The sequence below is a fragment of the Pygocentrus nattereri genome, chromosome 16 (genome assembly GCF_015220715.1).
Source record: "Pygocentrus nattereri isolate fPygNat1 chromosome 16, fPygNat1.pri, whole genome shotgun sequence".
In the NCBI taxonomy this organism is placed as follows: Eukaryota; Metazoa; Chordata; class Actinopteri; order Characiformes; family Serrasalmidae; genus Pygocentrus; species Pygocentrus nattereri.
In genome coordinates, this window is record NC_051226.1 from 3,048,615 (window position 1) to 3,062,137 (window position 13,523).

At 42.2% G+C, this 13,523-nt stretch overlaps 2 protein-coding genes across 2 annotated transcripts in view; one reads left to right on the plus strand and one right to left on the minus strand.

The window, feature by feature from the left end:
• Positions 1-1,404: 1,404 nt before the first annotated feature.
• On the minus strand, positions 1,405-10,171 carry LOC108440620 (microfibril associated protein 3). Its single transcript, XM_017719574.1, has 5 exons — positions 10,091-10,171; positions 9,810-9,981; positions 8,188-8,362; positions 3,713-4,077; positions 1,405-1,917 (listed from the first exon to the last, which is right to left on the minus strand). Exons 2-5 carry the CDS (start codon positions 9,870-9,872, stop codon positions 1,612-1,614), a joined length of 909 nt encoding a protein of 302 aa, XP_017575063.1. The 5' UTR covers positions 9,873-9,981; positions 10,091-10,171; the 3' UTR covers positions 1,405-1,611.
• Positions 10,172-11,371: 1,200 nt separating this feature from the next.
• The window catches only part of LOC108440621 (reticulon-3-B-like), a 13,160-nt gene continuing 11,008 nt past the window's right edge, over positions 11,372-13,523 (plus strand). Inside the window, exon 1 of the mRNA XM_017719575.2 lies at positions 11,372-11,531. Coding sequence (XP_017575064.1) covers positions 11,456-11,531 — 76 coding nt within the window. The 5' untranslated portion in view covers positions 11,372-11,455. The remainder of the gene's footprint in view (positions 11,532-13,523) is intronic.

Genomic DNA, 13,523 nt, shown 5'->3' on the forward strand with positions numbered 1-13,523 from the left:
TCAGACAGTAATCAGACAATAGGGAAACTCCAGGTCTACATGAGTCAGACAGTAATCAGATAATGGGGGAAACTCCAGGTCTACACGAGTCAGACAGTAATCAGATAACGGGAAACTCCAGGTCTACATGAATCAGACAGTAATCAGATAACGGGAAACTCCAGGTCTACATGAGTCAGACAGTAATCAGATAACGGGGAAACTCCAGGTCTACATGAGTCAGACAGTAATCAGATAACGGGGAAACTCCAGGTCTACAGGAGTCAGACAGTAATCAGATAATGGAGAAACTCCAGGTCTACATGAGTCAGACAGTAATCAGATAACGGGGAAACTCCAGGTCTACATGAGTCAGACAGTAATCAGATAATGGGGAAACTCCAGGTCTACAGGAGTCAGACAGTAATCAGATAATGGGGAAACTCCAGGTCTACAGGAGTCAGACAGTAATCAGATAATGGAGAAACTCCAGGTTTACATGAGTCAGACAGTAATCAGATAATGGGGGAAACTCCAGGTCTACAGGAGTCAGACAGTAATCAGATAATGGGGAAACTCCAGGTCTACAGGAGTCAGACAGTAATCAGATAACGGGGAAACTCCAGGTTTACATTTTCATAGAGAATATAATCGGTTGCGTGGCGACGCTGCTTGATTATTTCCGGTACCGCAGTCAGTTTTCGCACACGTTCAGACTGAGAAATGAGAAAGAAATCAGAGTAAGAGTTCACATCACTGAGAAATCTGACTACTGAGCTGAAATCCAGCCTCTTTATCAGATTTCTAGACCTTCCGATCTAAGAAATCAGACTGTGCTGCATACATGACCATTTGAATAATCAGATATTATGATTATTATTATAATTATTACAGATATTATTATGATTATGGGGTGCATGTATACACACTCCTTGTGAGTGAAGCGTTAAGCTGTTAAATCTGCGCTCAGTGAATTTGAATATTTGCTGTTTCTGATGTGCTGTATGTCCCGCTGTGTCCTGAATGAATCCACGATGGCAGGTTTAAAGAACTATCGGTATAGAATAATAGAGTTAGTTGTAGCTGAATTACACTCAGTGTGCAGCATTCATGCTGCGTCAGGTTTGCGCTTGAATGTGTTTCTCGCCGTGTTCCTGCTTCTAGTATCGTAATCATCAGCCTGAACTGATTTTATGGAGCTTATGCTGGGTAACCACACACAGTGTCTTATCAGTGAAACTGATCTACTCACCAGATGAAAGTATTTATATGCAAGCCAGAAATAAGGATAAATCGTAAATACGTGATGGTTCGTCTGAAGCTGACGGTACTTTGAGACCCCTGGTTTACACCCAATTCATTTACTACTGATGTTCATCTGTTCACCTATCCATCCTATTACCTGTCACGACTCAATTACTCATACATATTCAAATTTGTTTACTTGTTAAGAACTGACATTTACAATATTCGACAGTAATCAAGCTCAAACCAGGAAACAAGATTTCAAGTAGGGACTAAATCATTAAAAAGAGCAGCTTAATTAAACATGCTAATGTGGCTAACAGTGAATGGAAGTCAATAGCCCCCAATTAGCATGTTATCATCATGCCTCACGCTATCTATGCAAATCTAGAGCGTAGGTACTGTAACCTCAGTCTCTTCACTATGTCCAACGGGATGGTCAGTGTCTGATAAATGGTGGACAGAAACTTTAACGTTCAGGCTGGCCTTACAGAGTGACTCTCTCTCCGCTGATTCACTCAGTTGGACTGATGCCAGGTTCTCTTCGATAGCTGCCTGACCCCCACCCTCTGCCGGGTGGTCCAACACGTCGTCCGCTATCGTCCTGCAGTTTAGGATGAGTGGGGGCAGCGGGATGCATCTGGCCAGATCTTCCATATGCCTGGCAAACTCCATTGTCTTAAACTGCGTCACCTGCAGGAACCCGAAAGGCTTTTATGTTTATAAGTGTTTTAAAGTCCATCCTGTTTTTTCACTATAATAAAAATGATAATAAATTAGATTATTTTAGTTATTATTTTATATATAATAACAGCATACTCAGTATTATACACTCACTGGCCACTTTATTAGGTACACCTTGCTTGTTAACACAAATAGCTAATTAGCCAATCACACGGCCGCAACTCACTGCATTTAGGCATGTAGAGGTGGTCGAGACAACTTGCTGAAGTGCAGACCGAGCATCAGAACGGGGAAGAAAGGGGATTTAAGGGACTTTGAACGTGGCGTGGTTGTTGGTGCCAGACGGGCTGGTCTGAGTATTTCAGAAACTGCTGATCTGCTGGGATTTTCACACACAACCATCTCTAGGGTTCACAGAGAACGGTCCGAAAAAGAGGAAATATCCAGTGAGCGGTCAGTTGTGTGTTGTTGATGTGAGAGGTCAGAGGAGAACGGGCAGACTGATTCCAGATGATAGAAAGGCAACAGGAACTCAAATAACCAACCAGAATCTCTGAGGAACGTTTCCAACACCTTGTTGAAAGTCTGCCACGAAGAATTAAAGCAGTTCTGAAGGCAAAAGGAGGTCCAGCCTTTTACTAGCAGGGTGTACCTAATAAAGTGGCTGGTGAGTGTATTTGATAATGTACTGCAAGTATTTTTAGGACAAGCGAACATATTAAATGATAAATAATATTTGAGAATTGTCTACTGACGATCATTTTTGATATAATCACTATTTTTGAAATAAGAGACTTTCTGGACTCACTAAAGTGGTCAGTGACTTACTGGCACCTTCAGATTGTGTAAAAGTCTCACTTCTGGTACAGCTGGAAAAAGTGCAAGTTCAATAGAAGTCATTGTGATATTTAATGGACGTTCTTGGAAAAAAACAGTTGTTCTTCAAAGTTCTTGCCTGTCTTACATAACAGACGTCCAATTGGGGAAGGTTTTTTGAACATACAAAAAGTGCAATTTGGTGTCCCACAAGGCTTTGTTTTAGGACCCTTTTTATTCTCTATTTACAGTCACTAGAACATGTAATTTGTAAAAACACAATGTTGCCTTTCATGTTAATGCTGATGATATTGTTTTATACAAGGCAGCCAGATTCAGAGACACATTTACATATAATGGACTGTATTAAATACATAAAAGCCTGGATGAGCAGGACGTCCTCGTGCTCAGCTTTGTCCTCTGAGAATAAGGTTGCAGATTTTATGACCTTAATGTTTCTCAGTGGTACTGAAAGCTATCTTGGTGTAACACTGCTAGTTTAGCATGTTTACTTCTAATGGAACTGCATTCTGGATGTTAATTTGAATACATTTTCACTCTGAATATGAATTCAATTAAAGTCATGTTGGACATTAATTTTAATATATCTTCATTTTGAATGTTAATTTTATTAGAACGTTATTGTGGAGGTTATTTTAACGTAATAATATGCAATATTATAATGTCTATAATTTAGAATAAATCCATAGCGTCTTTCTATGGACACATTTACATTGACTTAATGTATTATACGAATATTTGAAAAAGAAAAAAAAAATCTGTAAATCAAAAACGGTGTCATATTATTTTATATTATATAAATTCTTTTTCCTAAAATACATGAAATATCAATTAAAACATGTAAAAATATGTTTTGGTGTCTAACGTATAACTTCCCACACTACACTGTACTTAGCAAAATATGACAAATCATTCAAATTTTATTAAATATTTAATAATAAAGTTTAATATTGACCCTGACACTGACCTTGGCCAGCTCCAGAGTCTTGGTGGACGTGACGATGGGGATGCGTTTGGCGATTTCAAAGGCTTTCTGCAGTTTCTCGGCTCCTTCCACGCGGAAGAAGTCGTTGAGGGCGCACTCGGTCTTGCGCAGGTGGGTGCTGACCATACAGACCCGGGTGACGTTGAGGATCATGGTGATGGTGAAGGTCACCAGGCAGATGATGACGTAGTAGAGCCCCAGGCCGCTGTGAGTGTAGCTCACCCTCAGAGACACGGTGTAGTTCGAGACGCCGGCTGAGCTCCACGCCACGCAGGTGTATCTCCCACGATCCTCAAAGGAAACCGAGCTGATGTTCAGCCCGTCTTTCCCCAGCATCCACCTACCACCTGCACGGTGAAGAAGAAGGACAGTGGACAGTCAGAGGAGGACAAGAGTTTCTTACCGGGGTATTACCATCTTCATATCAGAGCTGTAAATGTGTTGAACAGGTGGCTCTAATGCTCAAGTGCCATCGCACAAATTACAACATTGCACCACTGAGGTACAAACAGTATAATAAAATTTTAAATTCCAAAAAGTGAAACTTTGTGAAATATACAGATAATTCATTTTCTCCACAGTAACTAGACTCCCCGCAAGTAACTACTCTCAGCACTCAAACACCATCAGTGAGAGAGAGGAAACCCAAACCAGAAGGAGCCCACAAATGATCACAAATGTTTATTATCTAAAGGTTTTCTACACACACACATATATATATATATATATATATATATATAAATCCATCCATCCATTTTCTAAGCCGCTTCTCCGTCAGGGTCGTGGGGGGGTGCTGGAGCCTATCCCAGCAGTCTTCGGGCAGAAGGCAGGATACACCCTGGACAGGTCGCCAGTCCATCGCAGGGCAGACAGACACAGACAGTCACTCACACACAGGGGCAATGTAGTATATCCAGTTGGCCTGACTGCATGTCTTTGGACTGTGGGAGGAAACCGGAGAACCCGGAGGAAACCCACGCAGACACGGGGAGAACATGCAGACTCCACACAGAGAGGACCCTGATCACCCGGCCGGGGAATCGAACCCAGGCCCTCCTCGCTGTGAGGCGACAGCGCTACCCACCATGCCACCATAGACGTATTTAATCAATTCATTCTAAAAAAAGGAGACTAAAGATGGCAAAGGCAGTAGGAACAGCAGGGGGCACCTAACCTTCTGAATCCAGAGACCTCTTTGGGATGCCTTATTTTTTGGCATGCAAACAATATAAGCCAAAACACTGCTGGCTTTTCATCATTGTTTTTGTCTAATAACTTCTGTGTTATTACTGTACCATTAAGTTTAAGTCTGAGTCTAAGACATAGATAAACATATCTAGAAGCCGCGTTGTCTGCTGTTCTCTGTCTGAGGAGATACGTCTGACCGTCCGCCATGCTGGAGAGGTCAAGATCTGCCTGTGAACAGATTCACTGCTGAGAGACGAAGAGTCTCGGATTAAATCAGCCACAGCTTCCCTGCTACTCCACCCATCTTCACCCAATCTGCCCTGTTATAATCCCCAGACTCAGATTCATCCCGGCTGCTCTGCTGCTCTCGGCGGCTTTCATTACTTTAATAACTGATCGTGATAATTAGCGTCCAGACCAGCAGGACAGTATTCAGTCTGCACCTGATGATCAAAGCCGAGTTTAGAGCGAGAAACAGAATCACACACATCAGCAAATCCACCAGTGAGTGAATCACTTCTAATATTAATACACAGAAGCTAAAGCTGGCTTCCTATTACGCATCACTTTCTGATGCTCGAAGCTGCACCATTTAAGGTGGAACGGAAAAATTTTAATAAGAAGCTGGCTGAAACACTATTTAAGGTGGAATGGGAAAATTTGAACAAGAAGCTGGCTGATACACCATTTAAGGTGGAACGGGAAAATTCGAACAAGAAGCTGGCTGATGCACTATTTAAGGTGGAACGGGAAAATTTGAACAAGAAGCTGGCTGATGCACTATTTAAGGTGGAACGGGAAAATTTGAACAAGAAGCTGGCTGATGCACTATTTAAGGTGGAACGGGAAAATTCAAACAAGAAGCTGGCTGATGCACCATTTAAGTATCGGTCACACCAGTGACTCTTATGGAGAGACAGGAAAGTGGACGTCTCTGTAGAATGACTCAGTTACATTATAAAGACGTAAAGGACACAAAATGGAAAGCATGTAAACACTTCAGTCCACTTTCCTTGGTTAGATATGTAGAGTCAGCTCGGCTGGCTAAATAAACATGCGATTCTTACAAGAGACACATTGCCGGTTGCATTTTTCTGTGGCTCTGCTGCTGAAAAAGCCTGAACCATGTAATCAACAGTGAGAAATGTGCTTCTCATTCCACGTAATTGAGAAAAATCAACAAATTACAGCAGAGGGGTCAATACTGAGGAACTCGTTCACTCAGACATGGTGATTAACTGGTGCTGCGTTCATTAAAGCCCCTGAGTATCAGATCTAAAACGGGTGAAATAAGACACAAGTGCCACTTTACGCTGAGATGCTCATCCCAGACCAGGACACACCATCAGCAGACTACACTGTGTGTTTATAATGTTCCATCTGATGGGAAACTTGCAAAAAATACACCCCTAATCAATGATCACCTCCTCGTTTCTCCGCTCACTGTCCACTTTATCAGCTCCACTTACTGTATAGCTGCACTCTGTAGTTCTACAGTTACAGACTGCAGTCCATCTGTTTCTCTGATACTCTGTTACCCTGTTCTTCAGTGGTCAGGACCCCCATGGACCCCCACAGAGCAGGTGCTATTTGGGTGGTGGGTCATTCTCAGCACTGCAGTAACACTGACGAGGTGGTGGTGTGTTAGTGTGTGTTGTGCTGGTCTGAGTGGATCAGACAGCAGTGCAGATGTGTCATTTATCTGCAAACGACACTAACCAGTTTGCTAGCTAGCTTACATTAGCCAAAGGCTAGGCTAATTGCGTCAGGACAGGCTAGTTTTAGATGATCTCACCCCTGGAACACACTGGAGCTTTCCTTGTGTTTAAGAAGGAGGGTCGCTCTACAGAGACGTCCACTTCTCTGTCTCTCCATACGAATCACTGGTGTGACCGATCCTCATAATAAAGGAAACACCAGAGACGTTTTTAATGATCAAAGCATTTTACAGAACATCAAACCACACGCTGTCCATCAGGGAACGTCCACTAAAATATGGAATTTGATCCGTTTGTGTTTCTATTTTTTCACAGTGACCTCAGAATAAAGTCGGTCACACCAGTGACGTCAGCTAGAAGCTTCATATGAGATCATGAGCTGAATGAGAAGATCTCTTAGAACTGAGAGACGCAATGGACTCACCATGAGCTTTTCTTCATAGATCCTCAGAAAACAGGTCAAAGGAGGTCGAGTGACATCATCTGTGTGACTTTTATTCCAAAATAAGAGTTTTTTATTACGCGGTAACACCAGTGACACGACTCCTGGGGACCTTTCATTATAGATTTAATAATAGTTATTTGGCTTTTGTTTTCTTTGTCATTTAATGTATATATTCCATACTCATGTGTAGGTTATTGCAGTTAAAAATGCAGAAAAACGTGTTTTTACTTCAAAATACGGCCTCAGCCTTCACACACGACTGTGGGGACGAGCTCTTCTGTGGTGCTTGGAGTTCAATATGATTGATTTAAAAACCAATGTTGCTGAATTGAGGCTCAAGAAGGTGGAATTGTTAAAACAACTTATTGTTTTATACTAAAATAGAAATAAATTGTAGCCCTGACCTGTTTAGTGGAATATATCTGTAAACGCTAGGGACACAAAAATGGACCTTTCTGTAGAACGACCCGATAATCTTAATACGTTCATAATGGTGGTTTAGATCTGAACTGAAGTAAGATCTAGTACATTTGGGGCCATTTGCCCAGAGCTAGATTAAGCCTAAGCCTATACAAAAAATAGAATTGGTCTCACTTTAATTGAATAGTCCACTATAGTCCCCTATTGATTATCTACAGATGTTAAAATTGTTAATAAACTGTCTGTTGAAACTCTGAACAGTGGTGGGTTTAGGGTTAGGATTTAGACCACGGTGAGGGGTGGGTTTAGGTTTTGGGCTCAGGTTAAGATTAGGGTTAGGATTAGAGTTAAAGAAAATCCTGGTCAATTTAGTAGACATTTACTTAAATGTAATTTGAAAGTAAATTAAATATCTACATGGCATCTAAAATGGACGATCCAAATAAAACGTTAGTAAATCTCAATGGTGAGTCACCACTGGCACTGCAATAGACTAAGACCAGGATTAATCCATGTCCAGCAAACTGGCCTTTAAAGGGGAATTCCACCCAAAGTCCAAAACGTCTGCATAAGTAAAAGGTTCAGGCTTTCTTCAGCTTTACTCCGACCTTTCAACACTATCAGGGCTTCTAACTGCAGAGCAGAGTTCTCCTGCGTGTGAAAGAGGAATGAAGCGGTTATCTCACCTGACCCTTCCCCGCTCAGAACGTGTCCTCTGGAGTTGTACCACACGATGCGGTCAGGAGCTCCACTCACGTTACACTGGATCACCACACAGCTGCCCTCCTGCACTGTAATGTCCAGCAGAGCCAGCAGGCCGGACAGCTCTTCAGGCTTCACCTCAGACACCTCAGTGTAGGCCTGGACCACAAAACCATGACAGAAACTGTCAACATCAAAAGCTTTTTTTCTTTATTAATGAAGCACATCTGGGGTGTTTTTGATGGAATGATGATGCCATTCTGACCTTCAGGTCAGGATCAGCAGAGCTCTGTACACTTTTACATCTGGACCCTCACAGAGCAGGTACTGTTTGGGTGGTGGATCATTCTCAGCACTGCAGTAGCACTGACGTGGTGGTGGTGGTGTGCTGTTGGAGACACAGCAGTGCTGTTGGAGTTTTTAAACCCTGTGTCCACTCACTGTCCACTCTATTAGACACTCCTACCTTGTCGGTCCACCTTGTAGATGTGAAGTCAGAGACGACAGCTCATCTGCTGCTGCACAGTTTGTGTTGTTCATCCTCTAGTCCTTCATCAGTGGTCACAGGATGCTGCCCACTGGACGCTGCCCACTGGATATTTTTGGTTGGTGGACTGTTCTCAGTCCAGCAGCGACACTGAGGGGTTTAAAAACTCCAGCAACCCTGCTGTGGCTGATCCACTCAGACCAGCGCAACACACACTAACACACCACCACCACGCCAGTCATCTGCTGCTGCAGTGTTTGTGTTGGTCATCCTCTAGTTCCTCATCAGTGGTCACAGGACGCTGGTGGACTGTTCTCAGCTCACTTTGAGCTCAAAAACTCAAAAAAGACAGCTTTGATCAGCTGTTCACACATAAAATCATCATATTTTTCAACAAAACACTAAAAAGTGGACTTTATTGTACAAGATACGTGTTCAGTAATGAAAAGTCGTAATAATTTACACTGATTCTCAGACTTACGGACACATTTACTTCAAAACAATGAGATCTAACCGCTCACCGTGTGGCCATGAGGGACGGGGATGCAGCCTCACTTCCGGCTCTAAAATGGGGGAGTGGCTAAAATAAAACTCCACCCACATACTAAAAATCTTTCAACTTCAACAGAAATCAAAAGCTTTAAAAACAATGAAAAAAACCCCTCAAAACACAGAAAAAGTCAAATTTTTACAAGTGTAAATTCAGGAACATAGACCTCCCAAGAGGAAGTGTATACGCTGCAGTCAGAAGAAAACCTCGTATCTCCATTTTTGACATTTTTCAGTTTTTGAAAGAATTTGAAAACACTCGTGGCCTTTTATGATGTATGTAAATTTCATGATGAATGGACTAAAAGAAACGGCCCAAAATGACTCGGAAAGACGTCTGGTTCCATTGACTTGCATTAAAAGTAAAGTATGTTTTTTCCTTCTCCTGTAAAGTTACGAGATTTTCTTCCGACAGCAATATTATGTTTATAAATGTATATTCTGTGTATATATATATATATATATATATCTTATCAATATCTCTATTGATGTCTTGAGTTTAAGCTTGTGAATTGCAGCTTTATGTAAAGAAATTTCGGTGAGATTTTTGGTGATATTGCCCAGCCGTACCTGACCGATGGTGTGGACAGAGATCACGAAGGCCCAGACTCTGAGATAGACGAGCCCCATCATTCTGAAGAGCTGTAAAGGCACGTCTGTCTGTCTGTCTGTCTGTCCACTCTCTGATGGGTCTACCGTCACTTTCAGGACGACATGCTCTCTGTTTGTTTTCCCTGCAGCCCTGAAAACAAACAGCAGTCCAGCTCTGTAACCCAGTTCAGCTCTGAGACGGTCAGAACGAGTTCACAGAGTCAGTAAACCAAAAACAAGACGACACACAGACGCTCCACCTGAGATGCCACAATCACAGCAGGAACTTCCTCATTCAGGAACCCTGCTCAGGTCAGACCTGCTCCACAGACACAGCAGGTTTCCCCACCTGTATTCAGACAGGCCCCGCCCACCTGCTCCACGACTGGCTAAGAGCTCAGACTTGCACCATCCACCCTCACCTGTATACAGGTGCAAGAAAAGCCAGCTACAGCCAGAGTAGGTCAAAGGTCAGTCTGTCAGAAAAGACTTTTATCTTCAGCTCACGGCTGTTTTCTTTTCACCCGCTGACGTGGAATGTTTTGTTATTTTTATGAAGCGTGCCTAATAAATCAATGTCAGCTCATAACAACAACAACAACAACAATAATAATAATAATAATAATAATAATAATAATAATAATTAAAAGAGATAAACCTCTTTACAGCACAAAGAAAAAGCAGGACTGACCCAGAAATACATTAGTGGTCCCAAGAAAAAAATAAAATAAAATTATTATTATTATTTGTATTGTTGTTGTTGTTGTTATGTTGTATTGTTTGTATTGTTGTTATGTATTGTTGTTGTATTGTTGTTGATGTCCAAAAGTTATAACCCATTGTTTTAATTATTATTTTTAGTTGTTATTTTCTTTATTAATTATTACTGTTGTTGCTGTTATTTATAATGTTATGTAATTAGCATTGTCCATCCATCCATCCATCCATTTTCTAAGCCGCTTCTCCGTCAGGGTCGCGGGGGGGAGCTGGAGCCTATCCCAGCAGTCTTCGGGCGGAAGGCAGGATACACCCTGGACAGGTCGCCAGTCCATCGCAGGGCATAATTAGCATTGTAATAATATATAATATATAATGTCAAAAAGGTTGTGTATATATATATATATTCACATTGCAACAATAGCAGAACCCTTTTAGGTGCTGTATAGAACCATTTTTCAACTTTTCACCATGCAAAGAACCATTTATTTGGTTGATTTGTCTAGGAATTGGTGTTGTTATAATATATAGTTCTATGTATACTATTCAGTGTCAAAGGTTTTAGCCATATATATACATATATAAAAGCATGTAATAGCTCTAAATGGAACCGTTTCCTTTACTAAAGAACCCTTGCAGAACCAGTGTTCTCGTTAAGACCCACCTGTAACAGTGCTGCCATTGTCGGCTTGTGGGTTTTCACTGTGCGTTTACACGCATTCGACCAGCAGGTGTCGCCAAAGTGCGACGATTCGAGCGACTCGAATCAGTGAATCACTTTCCGAATCGATTTGTTTTATTCAACTACTGGGTCAGACGGGAACGTGACCCCGGAGCACCACCCATCATTGGGTGCGACCAGACTGCGCGAGCCCTCAGACCCACAGCGCTCCGAGACACGGACAGAGATGGAGGATCAGAACAGCACCGCGCAGACTCCAGAGCAGAGCTCCGGCAGTGACCTGCACGACTCCGCGCTCTCAGGTCAGCCCACAGGCCAGGCCACAGGCCGCTTCATGACGCTGAGAGATCAGGAGCAGAAGCTGGCCTCCTTCACCCCGGGTTCTTACTCGAGTTTTCCGTCCATTTAAGGTGGAACGGAAAAGTTAGTGGGTGATTCCACAGTCGAGGTTCTATTTGTACCTTTGTGCCAAAGATAAATGCATCTTCAATCAGGTGAAGTGTCAGCTGCCTGTGCTGCCTGTGCGTGTGGCAGATAAATAACATTAATAATCATTAATAAAACTTCTACAGCAATTAGGAAGCAGCGTTTGTGGTTGGCCCAGCTCACTGTAAGTAAACTTCACTTTGAAATATTTGCATCAGAGCTTCAAAAATGGTGTTATTTCTGCATTAATATGTGAATCCCTTTATTTTTCCATGTTTGAAACGTCCCTTTTTCACGAGCCATCCGTTCTAATCTTTGTAGGTTATGAAAAAATTCCTTGTTTAGTGAGTTTTTAGTGAACGTGTCCCCTGTGAAATACCCAGCGTCACACATTCAGCAGGGTCCTGATGTGGGGAAGTTCACAGGTCGCACTCTTATTTCTTTATTTTTAATCGTACAGTGATGTTGACTGATGAGGTCACTTTGAAATGGGCCCAAATTTTGCATCAAGGTAAATAATTTATTTAAAAAAACATTTAAAACAAATCATTAGAATATCCTTAATGGTCTCGTGCCGTTTTCATAGATGCTGCTTAATCAGTTGCTACTGCCAGGCTGAAAGAACCTCCGCCCTCTTTACTGCACGCTTCCCTTGAAATACAACTGAAGGGGAACTCCACCAGTTTTTCAAAATTCCTGCACAGTTAACTGGTTAAGATGTAAACGGAGCGGTTCCGAGTGGTTCTGTGTGAAGCGCTCTGTTCTAGAAACTCACCGAGTCAGAACTGTTCACAGTGGTGGTGATAGGAACCAGACGTCTCCCTCTAAAAGCTCCTACAGAAAGTTCCTACATGAACTGGTTCTGAATTCACTGCCTGGTGACTGAGACGCTGTTTAATGAGAGTTTAGAGAACTTCAACTCCATTCATGGTGGAGGGAGACATGCAGGGCGCTGTGCGGCAAAATAGTCCCCAAAGAAAACTCATTATTCCAGATTTTCCACTGTTTTCCATCATCAACATTCCATATAAGCTCAGAAGACTCGTGTGGGTTCTCTGGTGGTTCTGGATGGTAAATGAAATGTCTATATCTGTGTTGTCGTCACGGCGACGCCTGGTTCCCATCACCACCACTGTGAAGAAATCACAGCTGCTGAATTATGCAGAAATTTTGAAAGATTGGTGGAATTCCCCTTTAACACTAAGCTGCTGTATCTGGAGTGCTGCACATAAATAATAAATATATCAGGGTCAACATAAAAAAAGCCGCAGGTTGTGTGATCATCTCTGATTTCTCTGGTATTTCTCGCTCAGGATCTGACTAACCGCAGCGCGGTGTCGGTATTCCGGGTGAGGTGAGCTCAGTTTTCCAGGCTGTTTGTTGGTATGTGAGGTTGGAGTTTAAGCCCTTGCACATGACTTTCCCTCTAGCAGAAACGCGGCCCAGTGAAATCCTTCAGATAATCCTGAAAGCGTATTCCAGCTCATGCACATGTCCTCTAATGCCTTTATACTGTGTTCAGTCACTGAATGTGATATAAACTGTTTGCCGCTGTTGTCGGAAGAAAACCTCATATCTTCATTTTTGTCGTTTTTCGGTTTTTGACCTATTTTGAAAAAGCCTGTTGCCCTTTATATTGTGTGTAAATTTCACGATGAATGGACCAAAACAAACGGCCCAATATGACTTGGAAAGACGTCTGGTTCCATAGACTTCCATTAAAAGTAAAGCATGTTTTTCCCTCTCCTGTAAAGTCACCGTTTGGGAGATACGAGCTTTCCTTCCAACACCAGTGATCTATTAGTTTATGTTAGTGTATTTCTACCAGTCAGGGAACGACGTTTGTTCTTTGTTAATGTTTGTGTTGC

Coding starts and splice junctions, on each gene's coding strand:
- LOC108440620 (XM_017719574.1), bottom strand. CDS start 9,872: ATGATGGGGCTCGTCTATCTCAGAGTCTGGGCCTTCGTGATCTCTGTC. Junction 4,078..8,187: donor TCTGAGCGGGGAAGGGTCAG/GTGAGATAACCG, acceptor TTCACCGTGCAG/GTGGTAGGTGGATGCTGGGG. Junction 1,918..3,712: donor AGACTCTGGAGCTGGCCAAG/GTCAGTGTCAGG, acceptor GGGTTCCTGCAG/GTGACGCAGTTTAAGACAAT.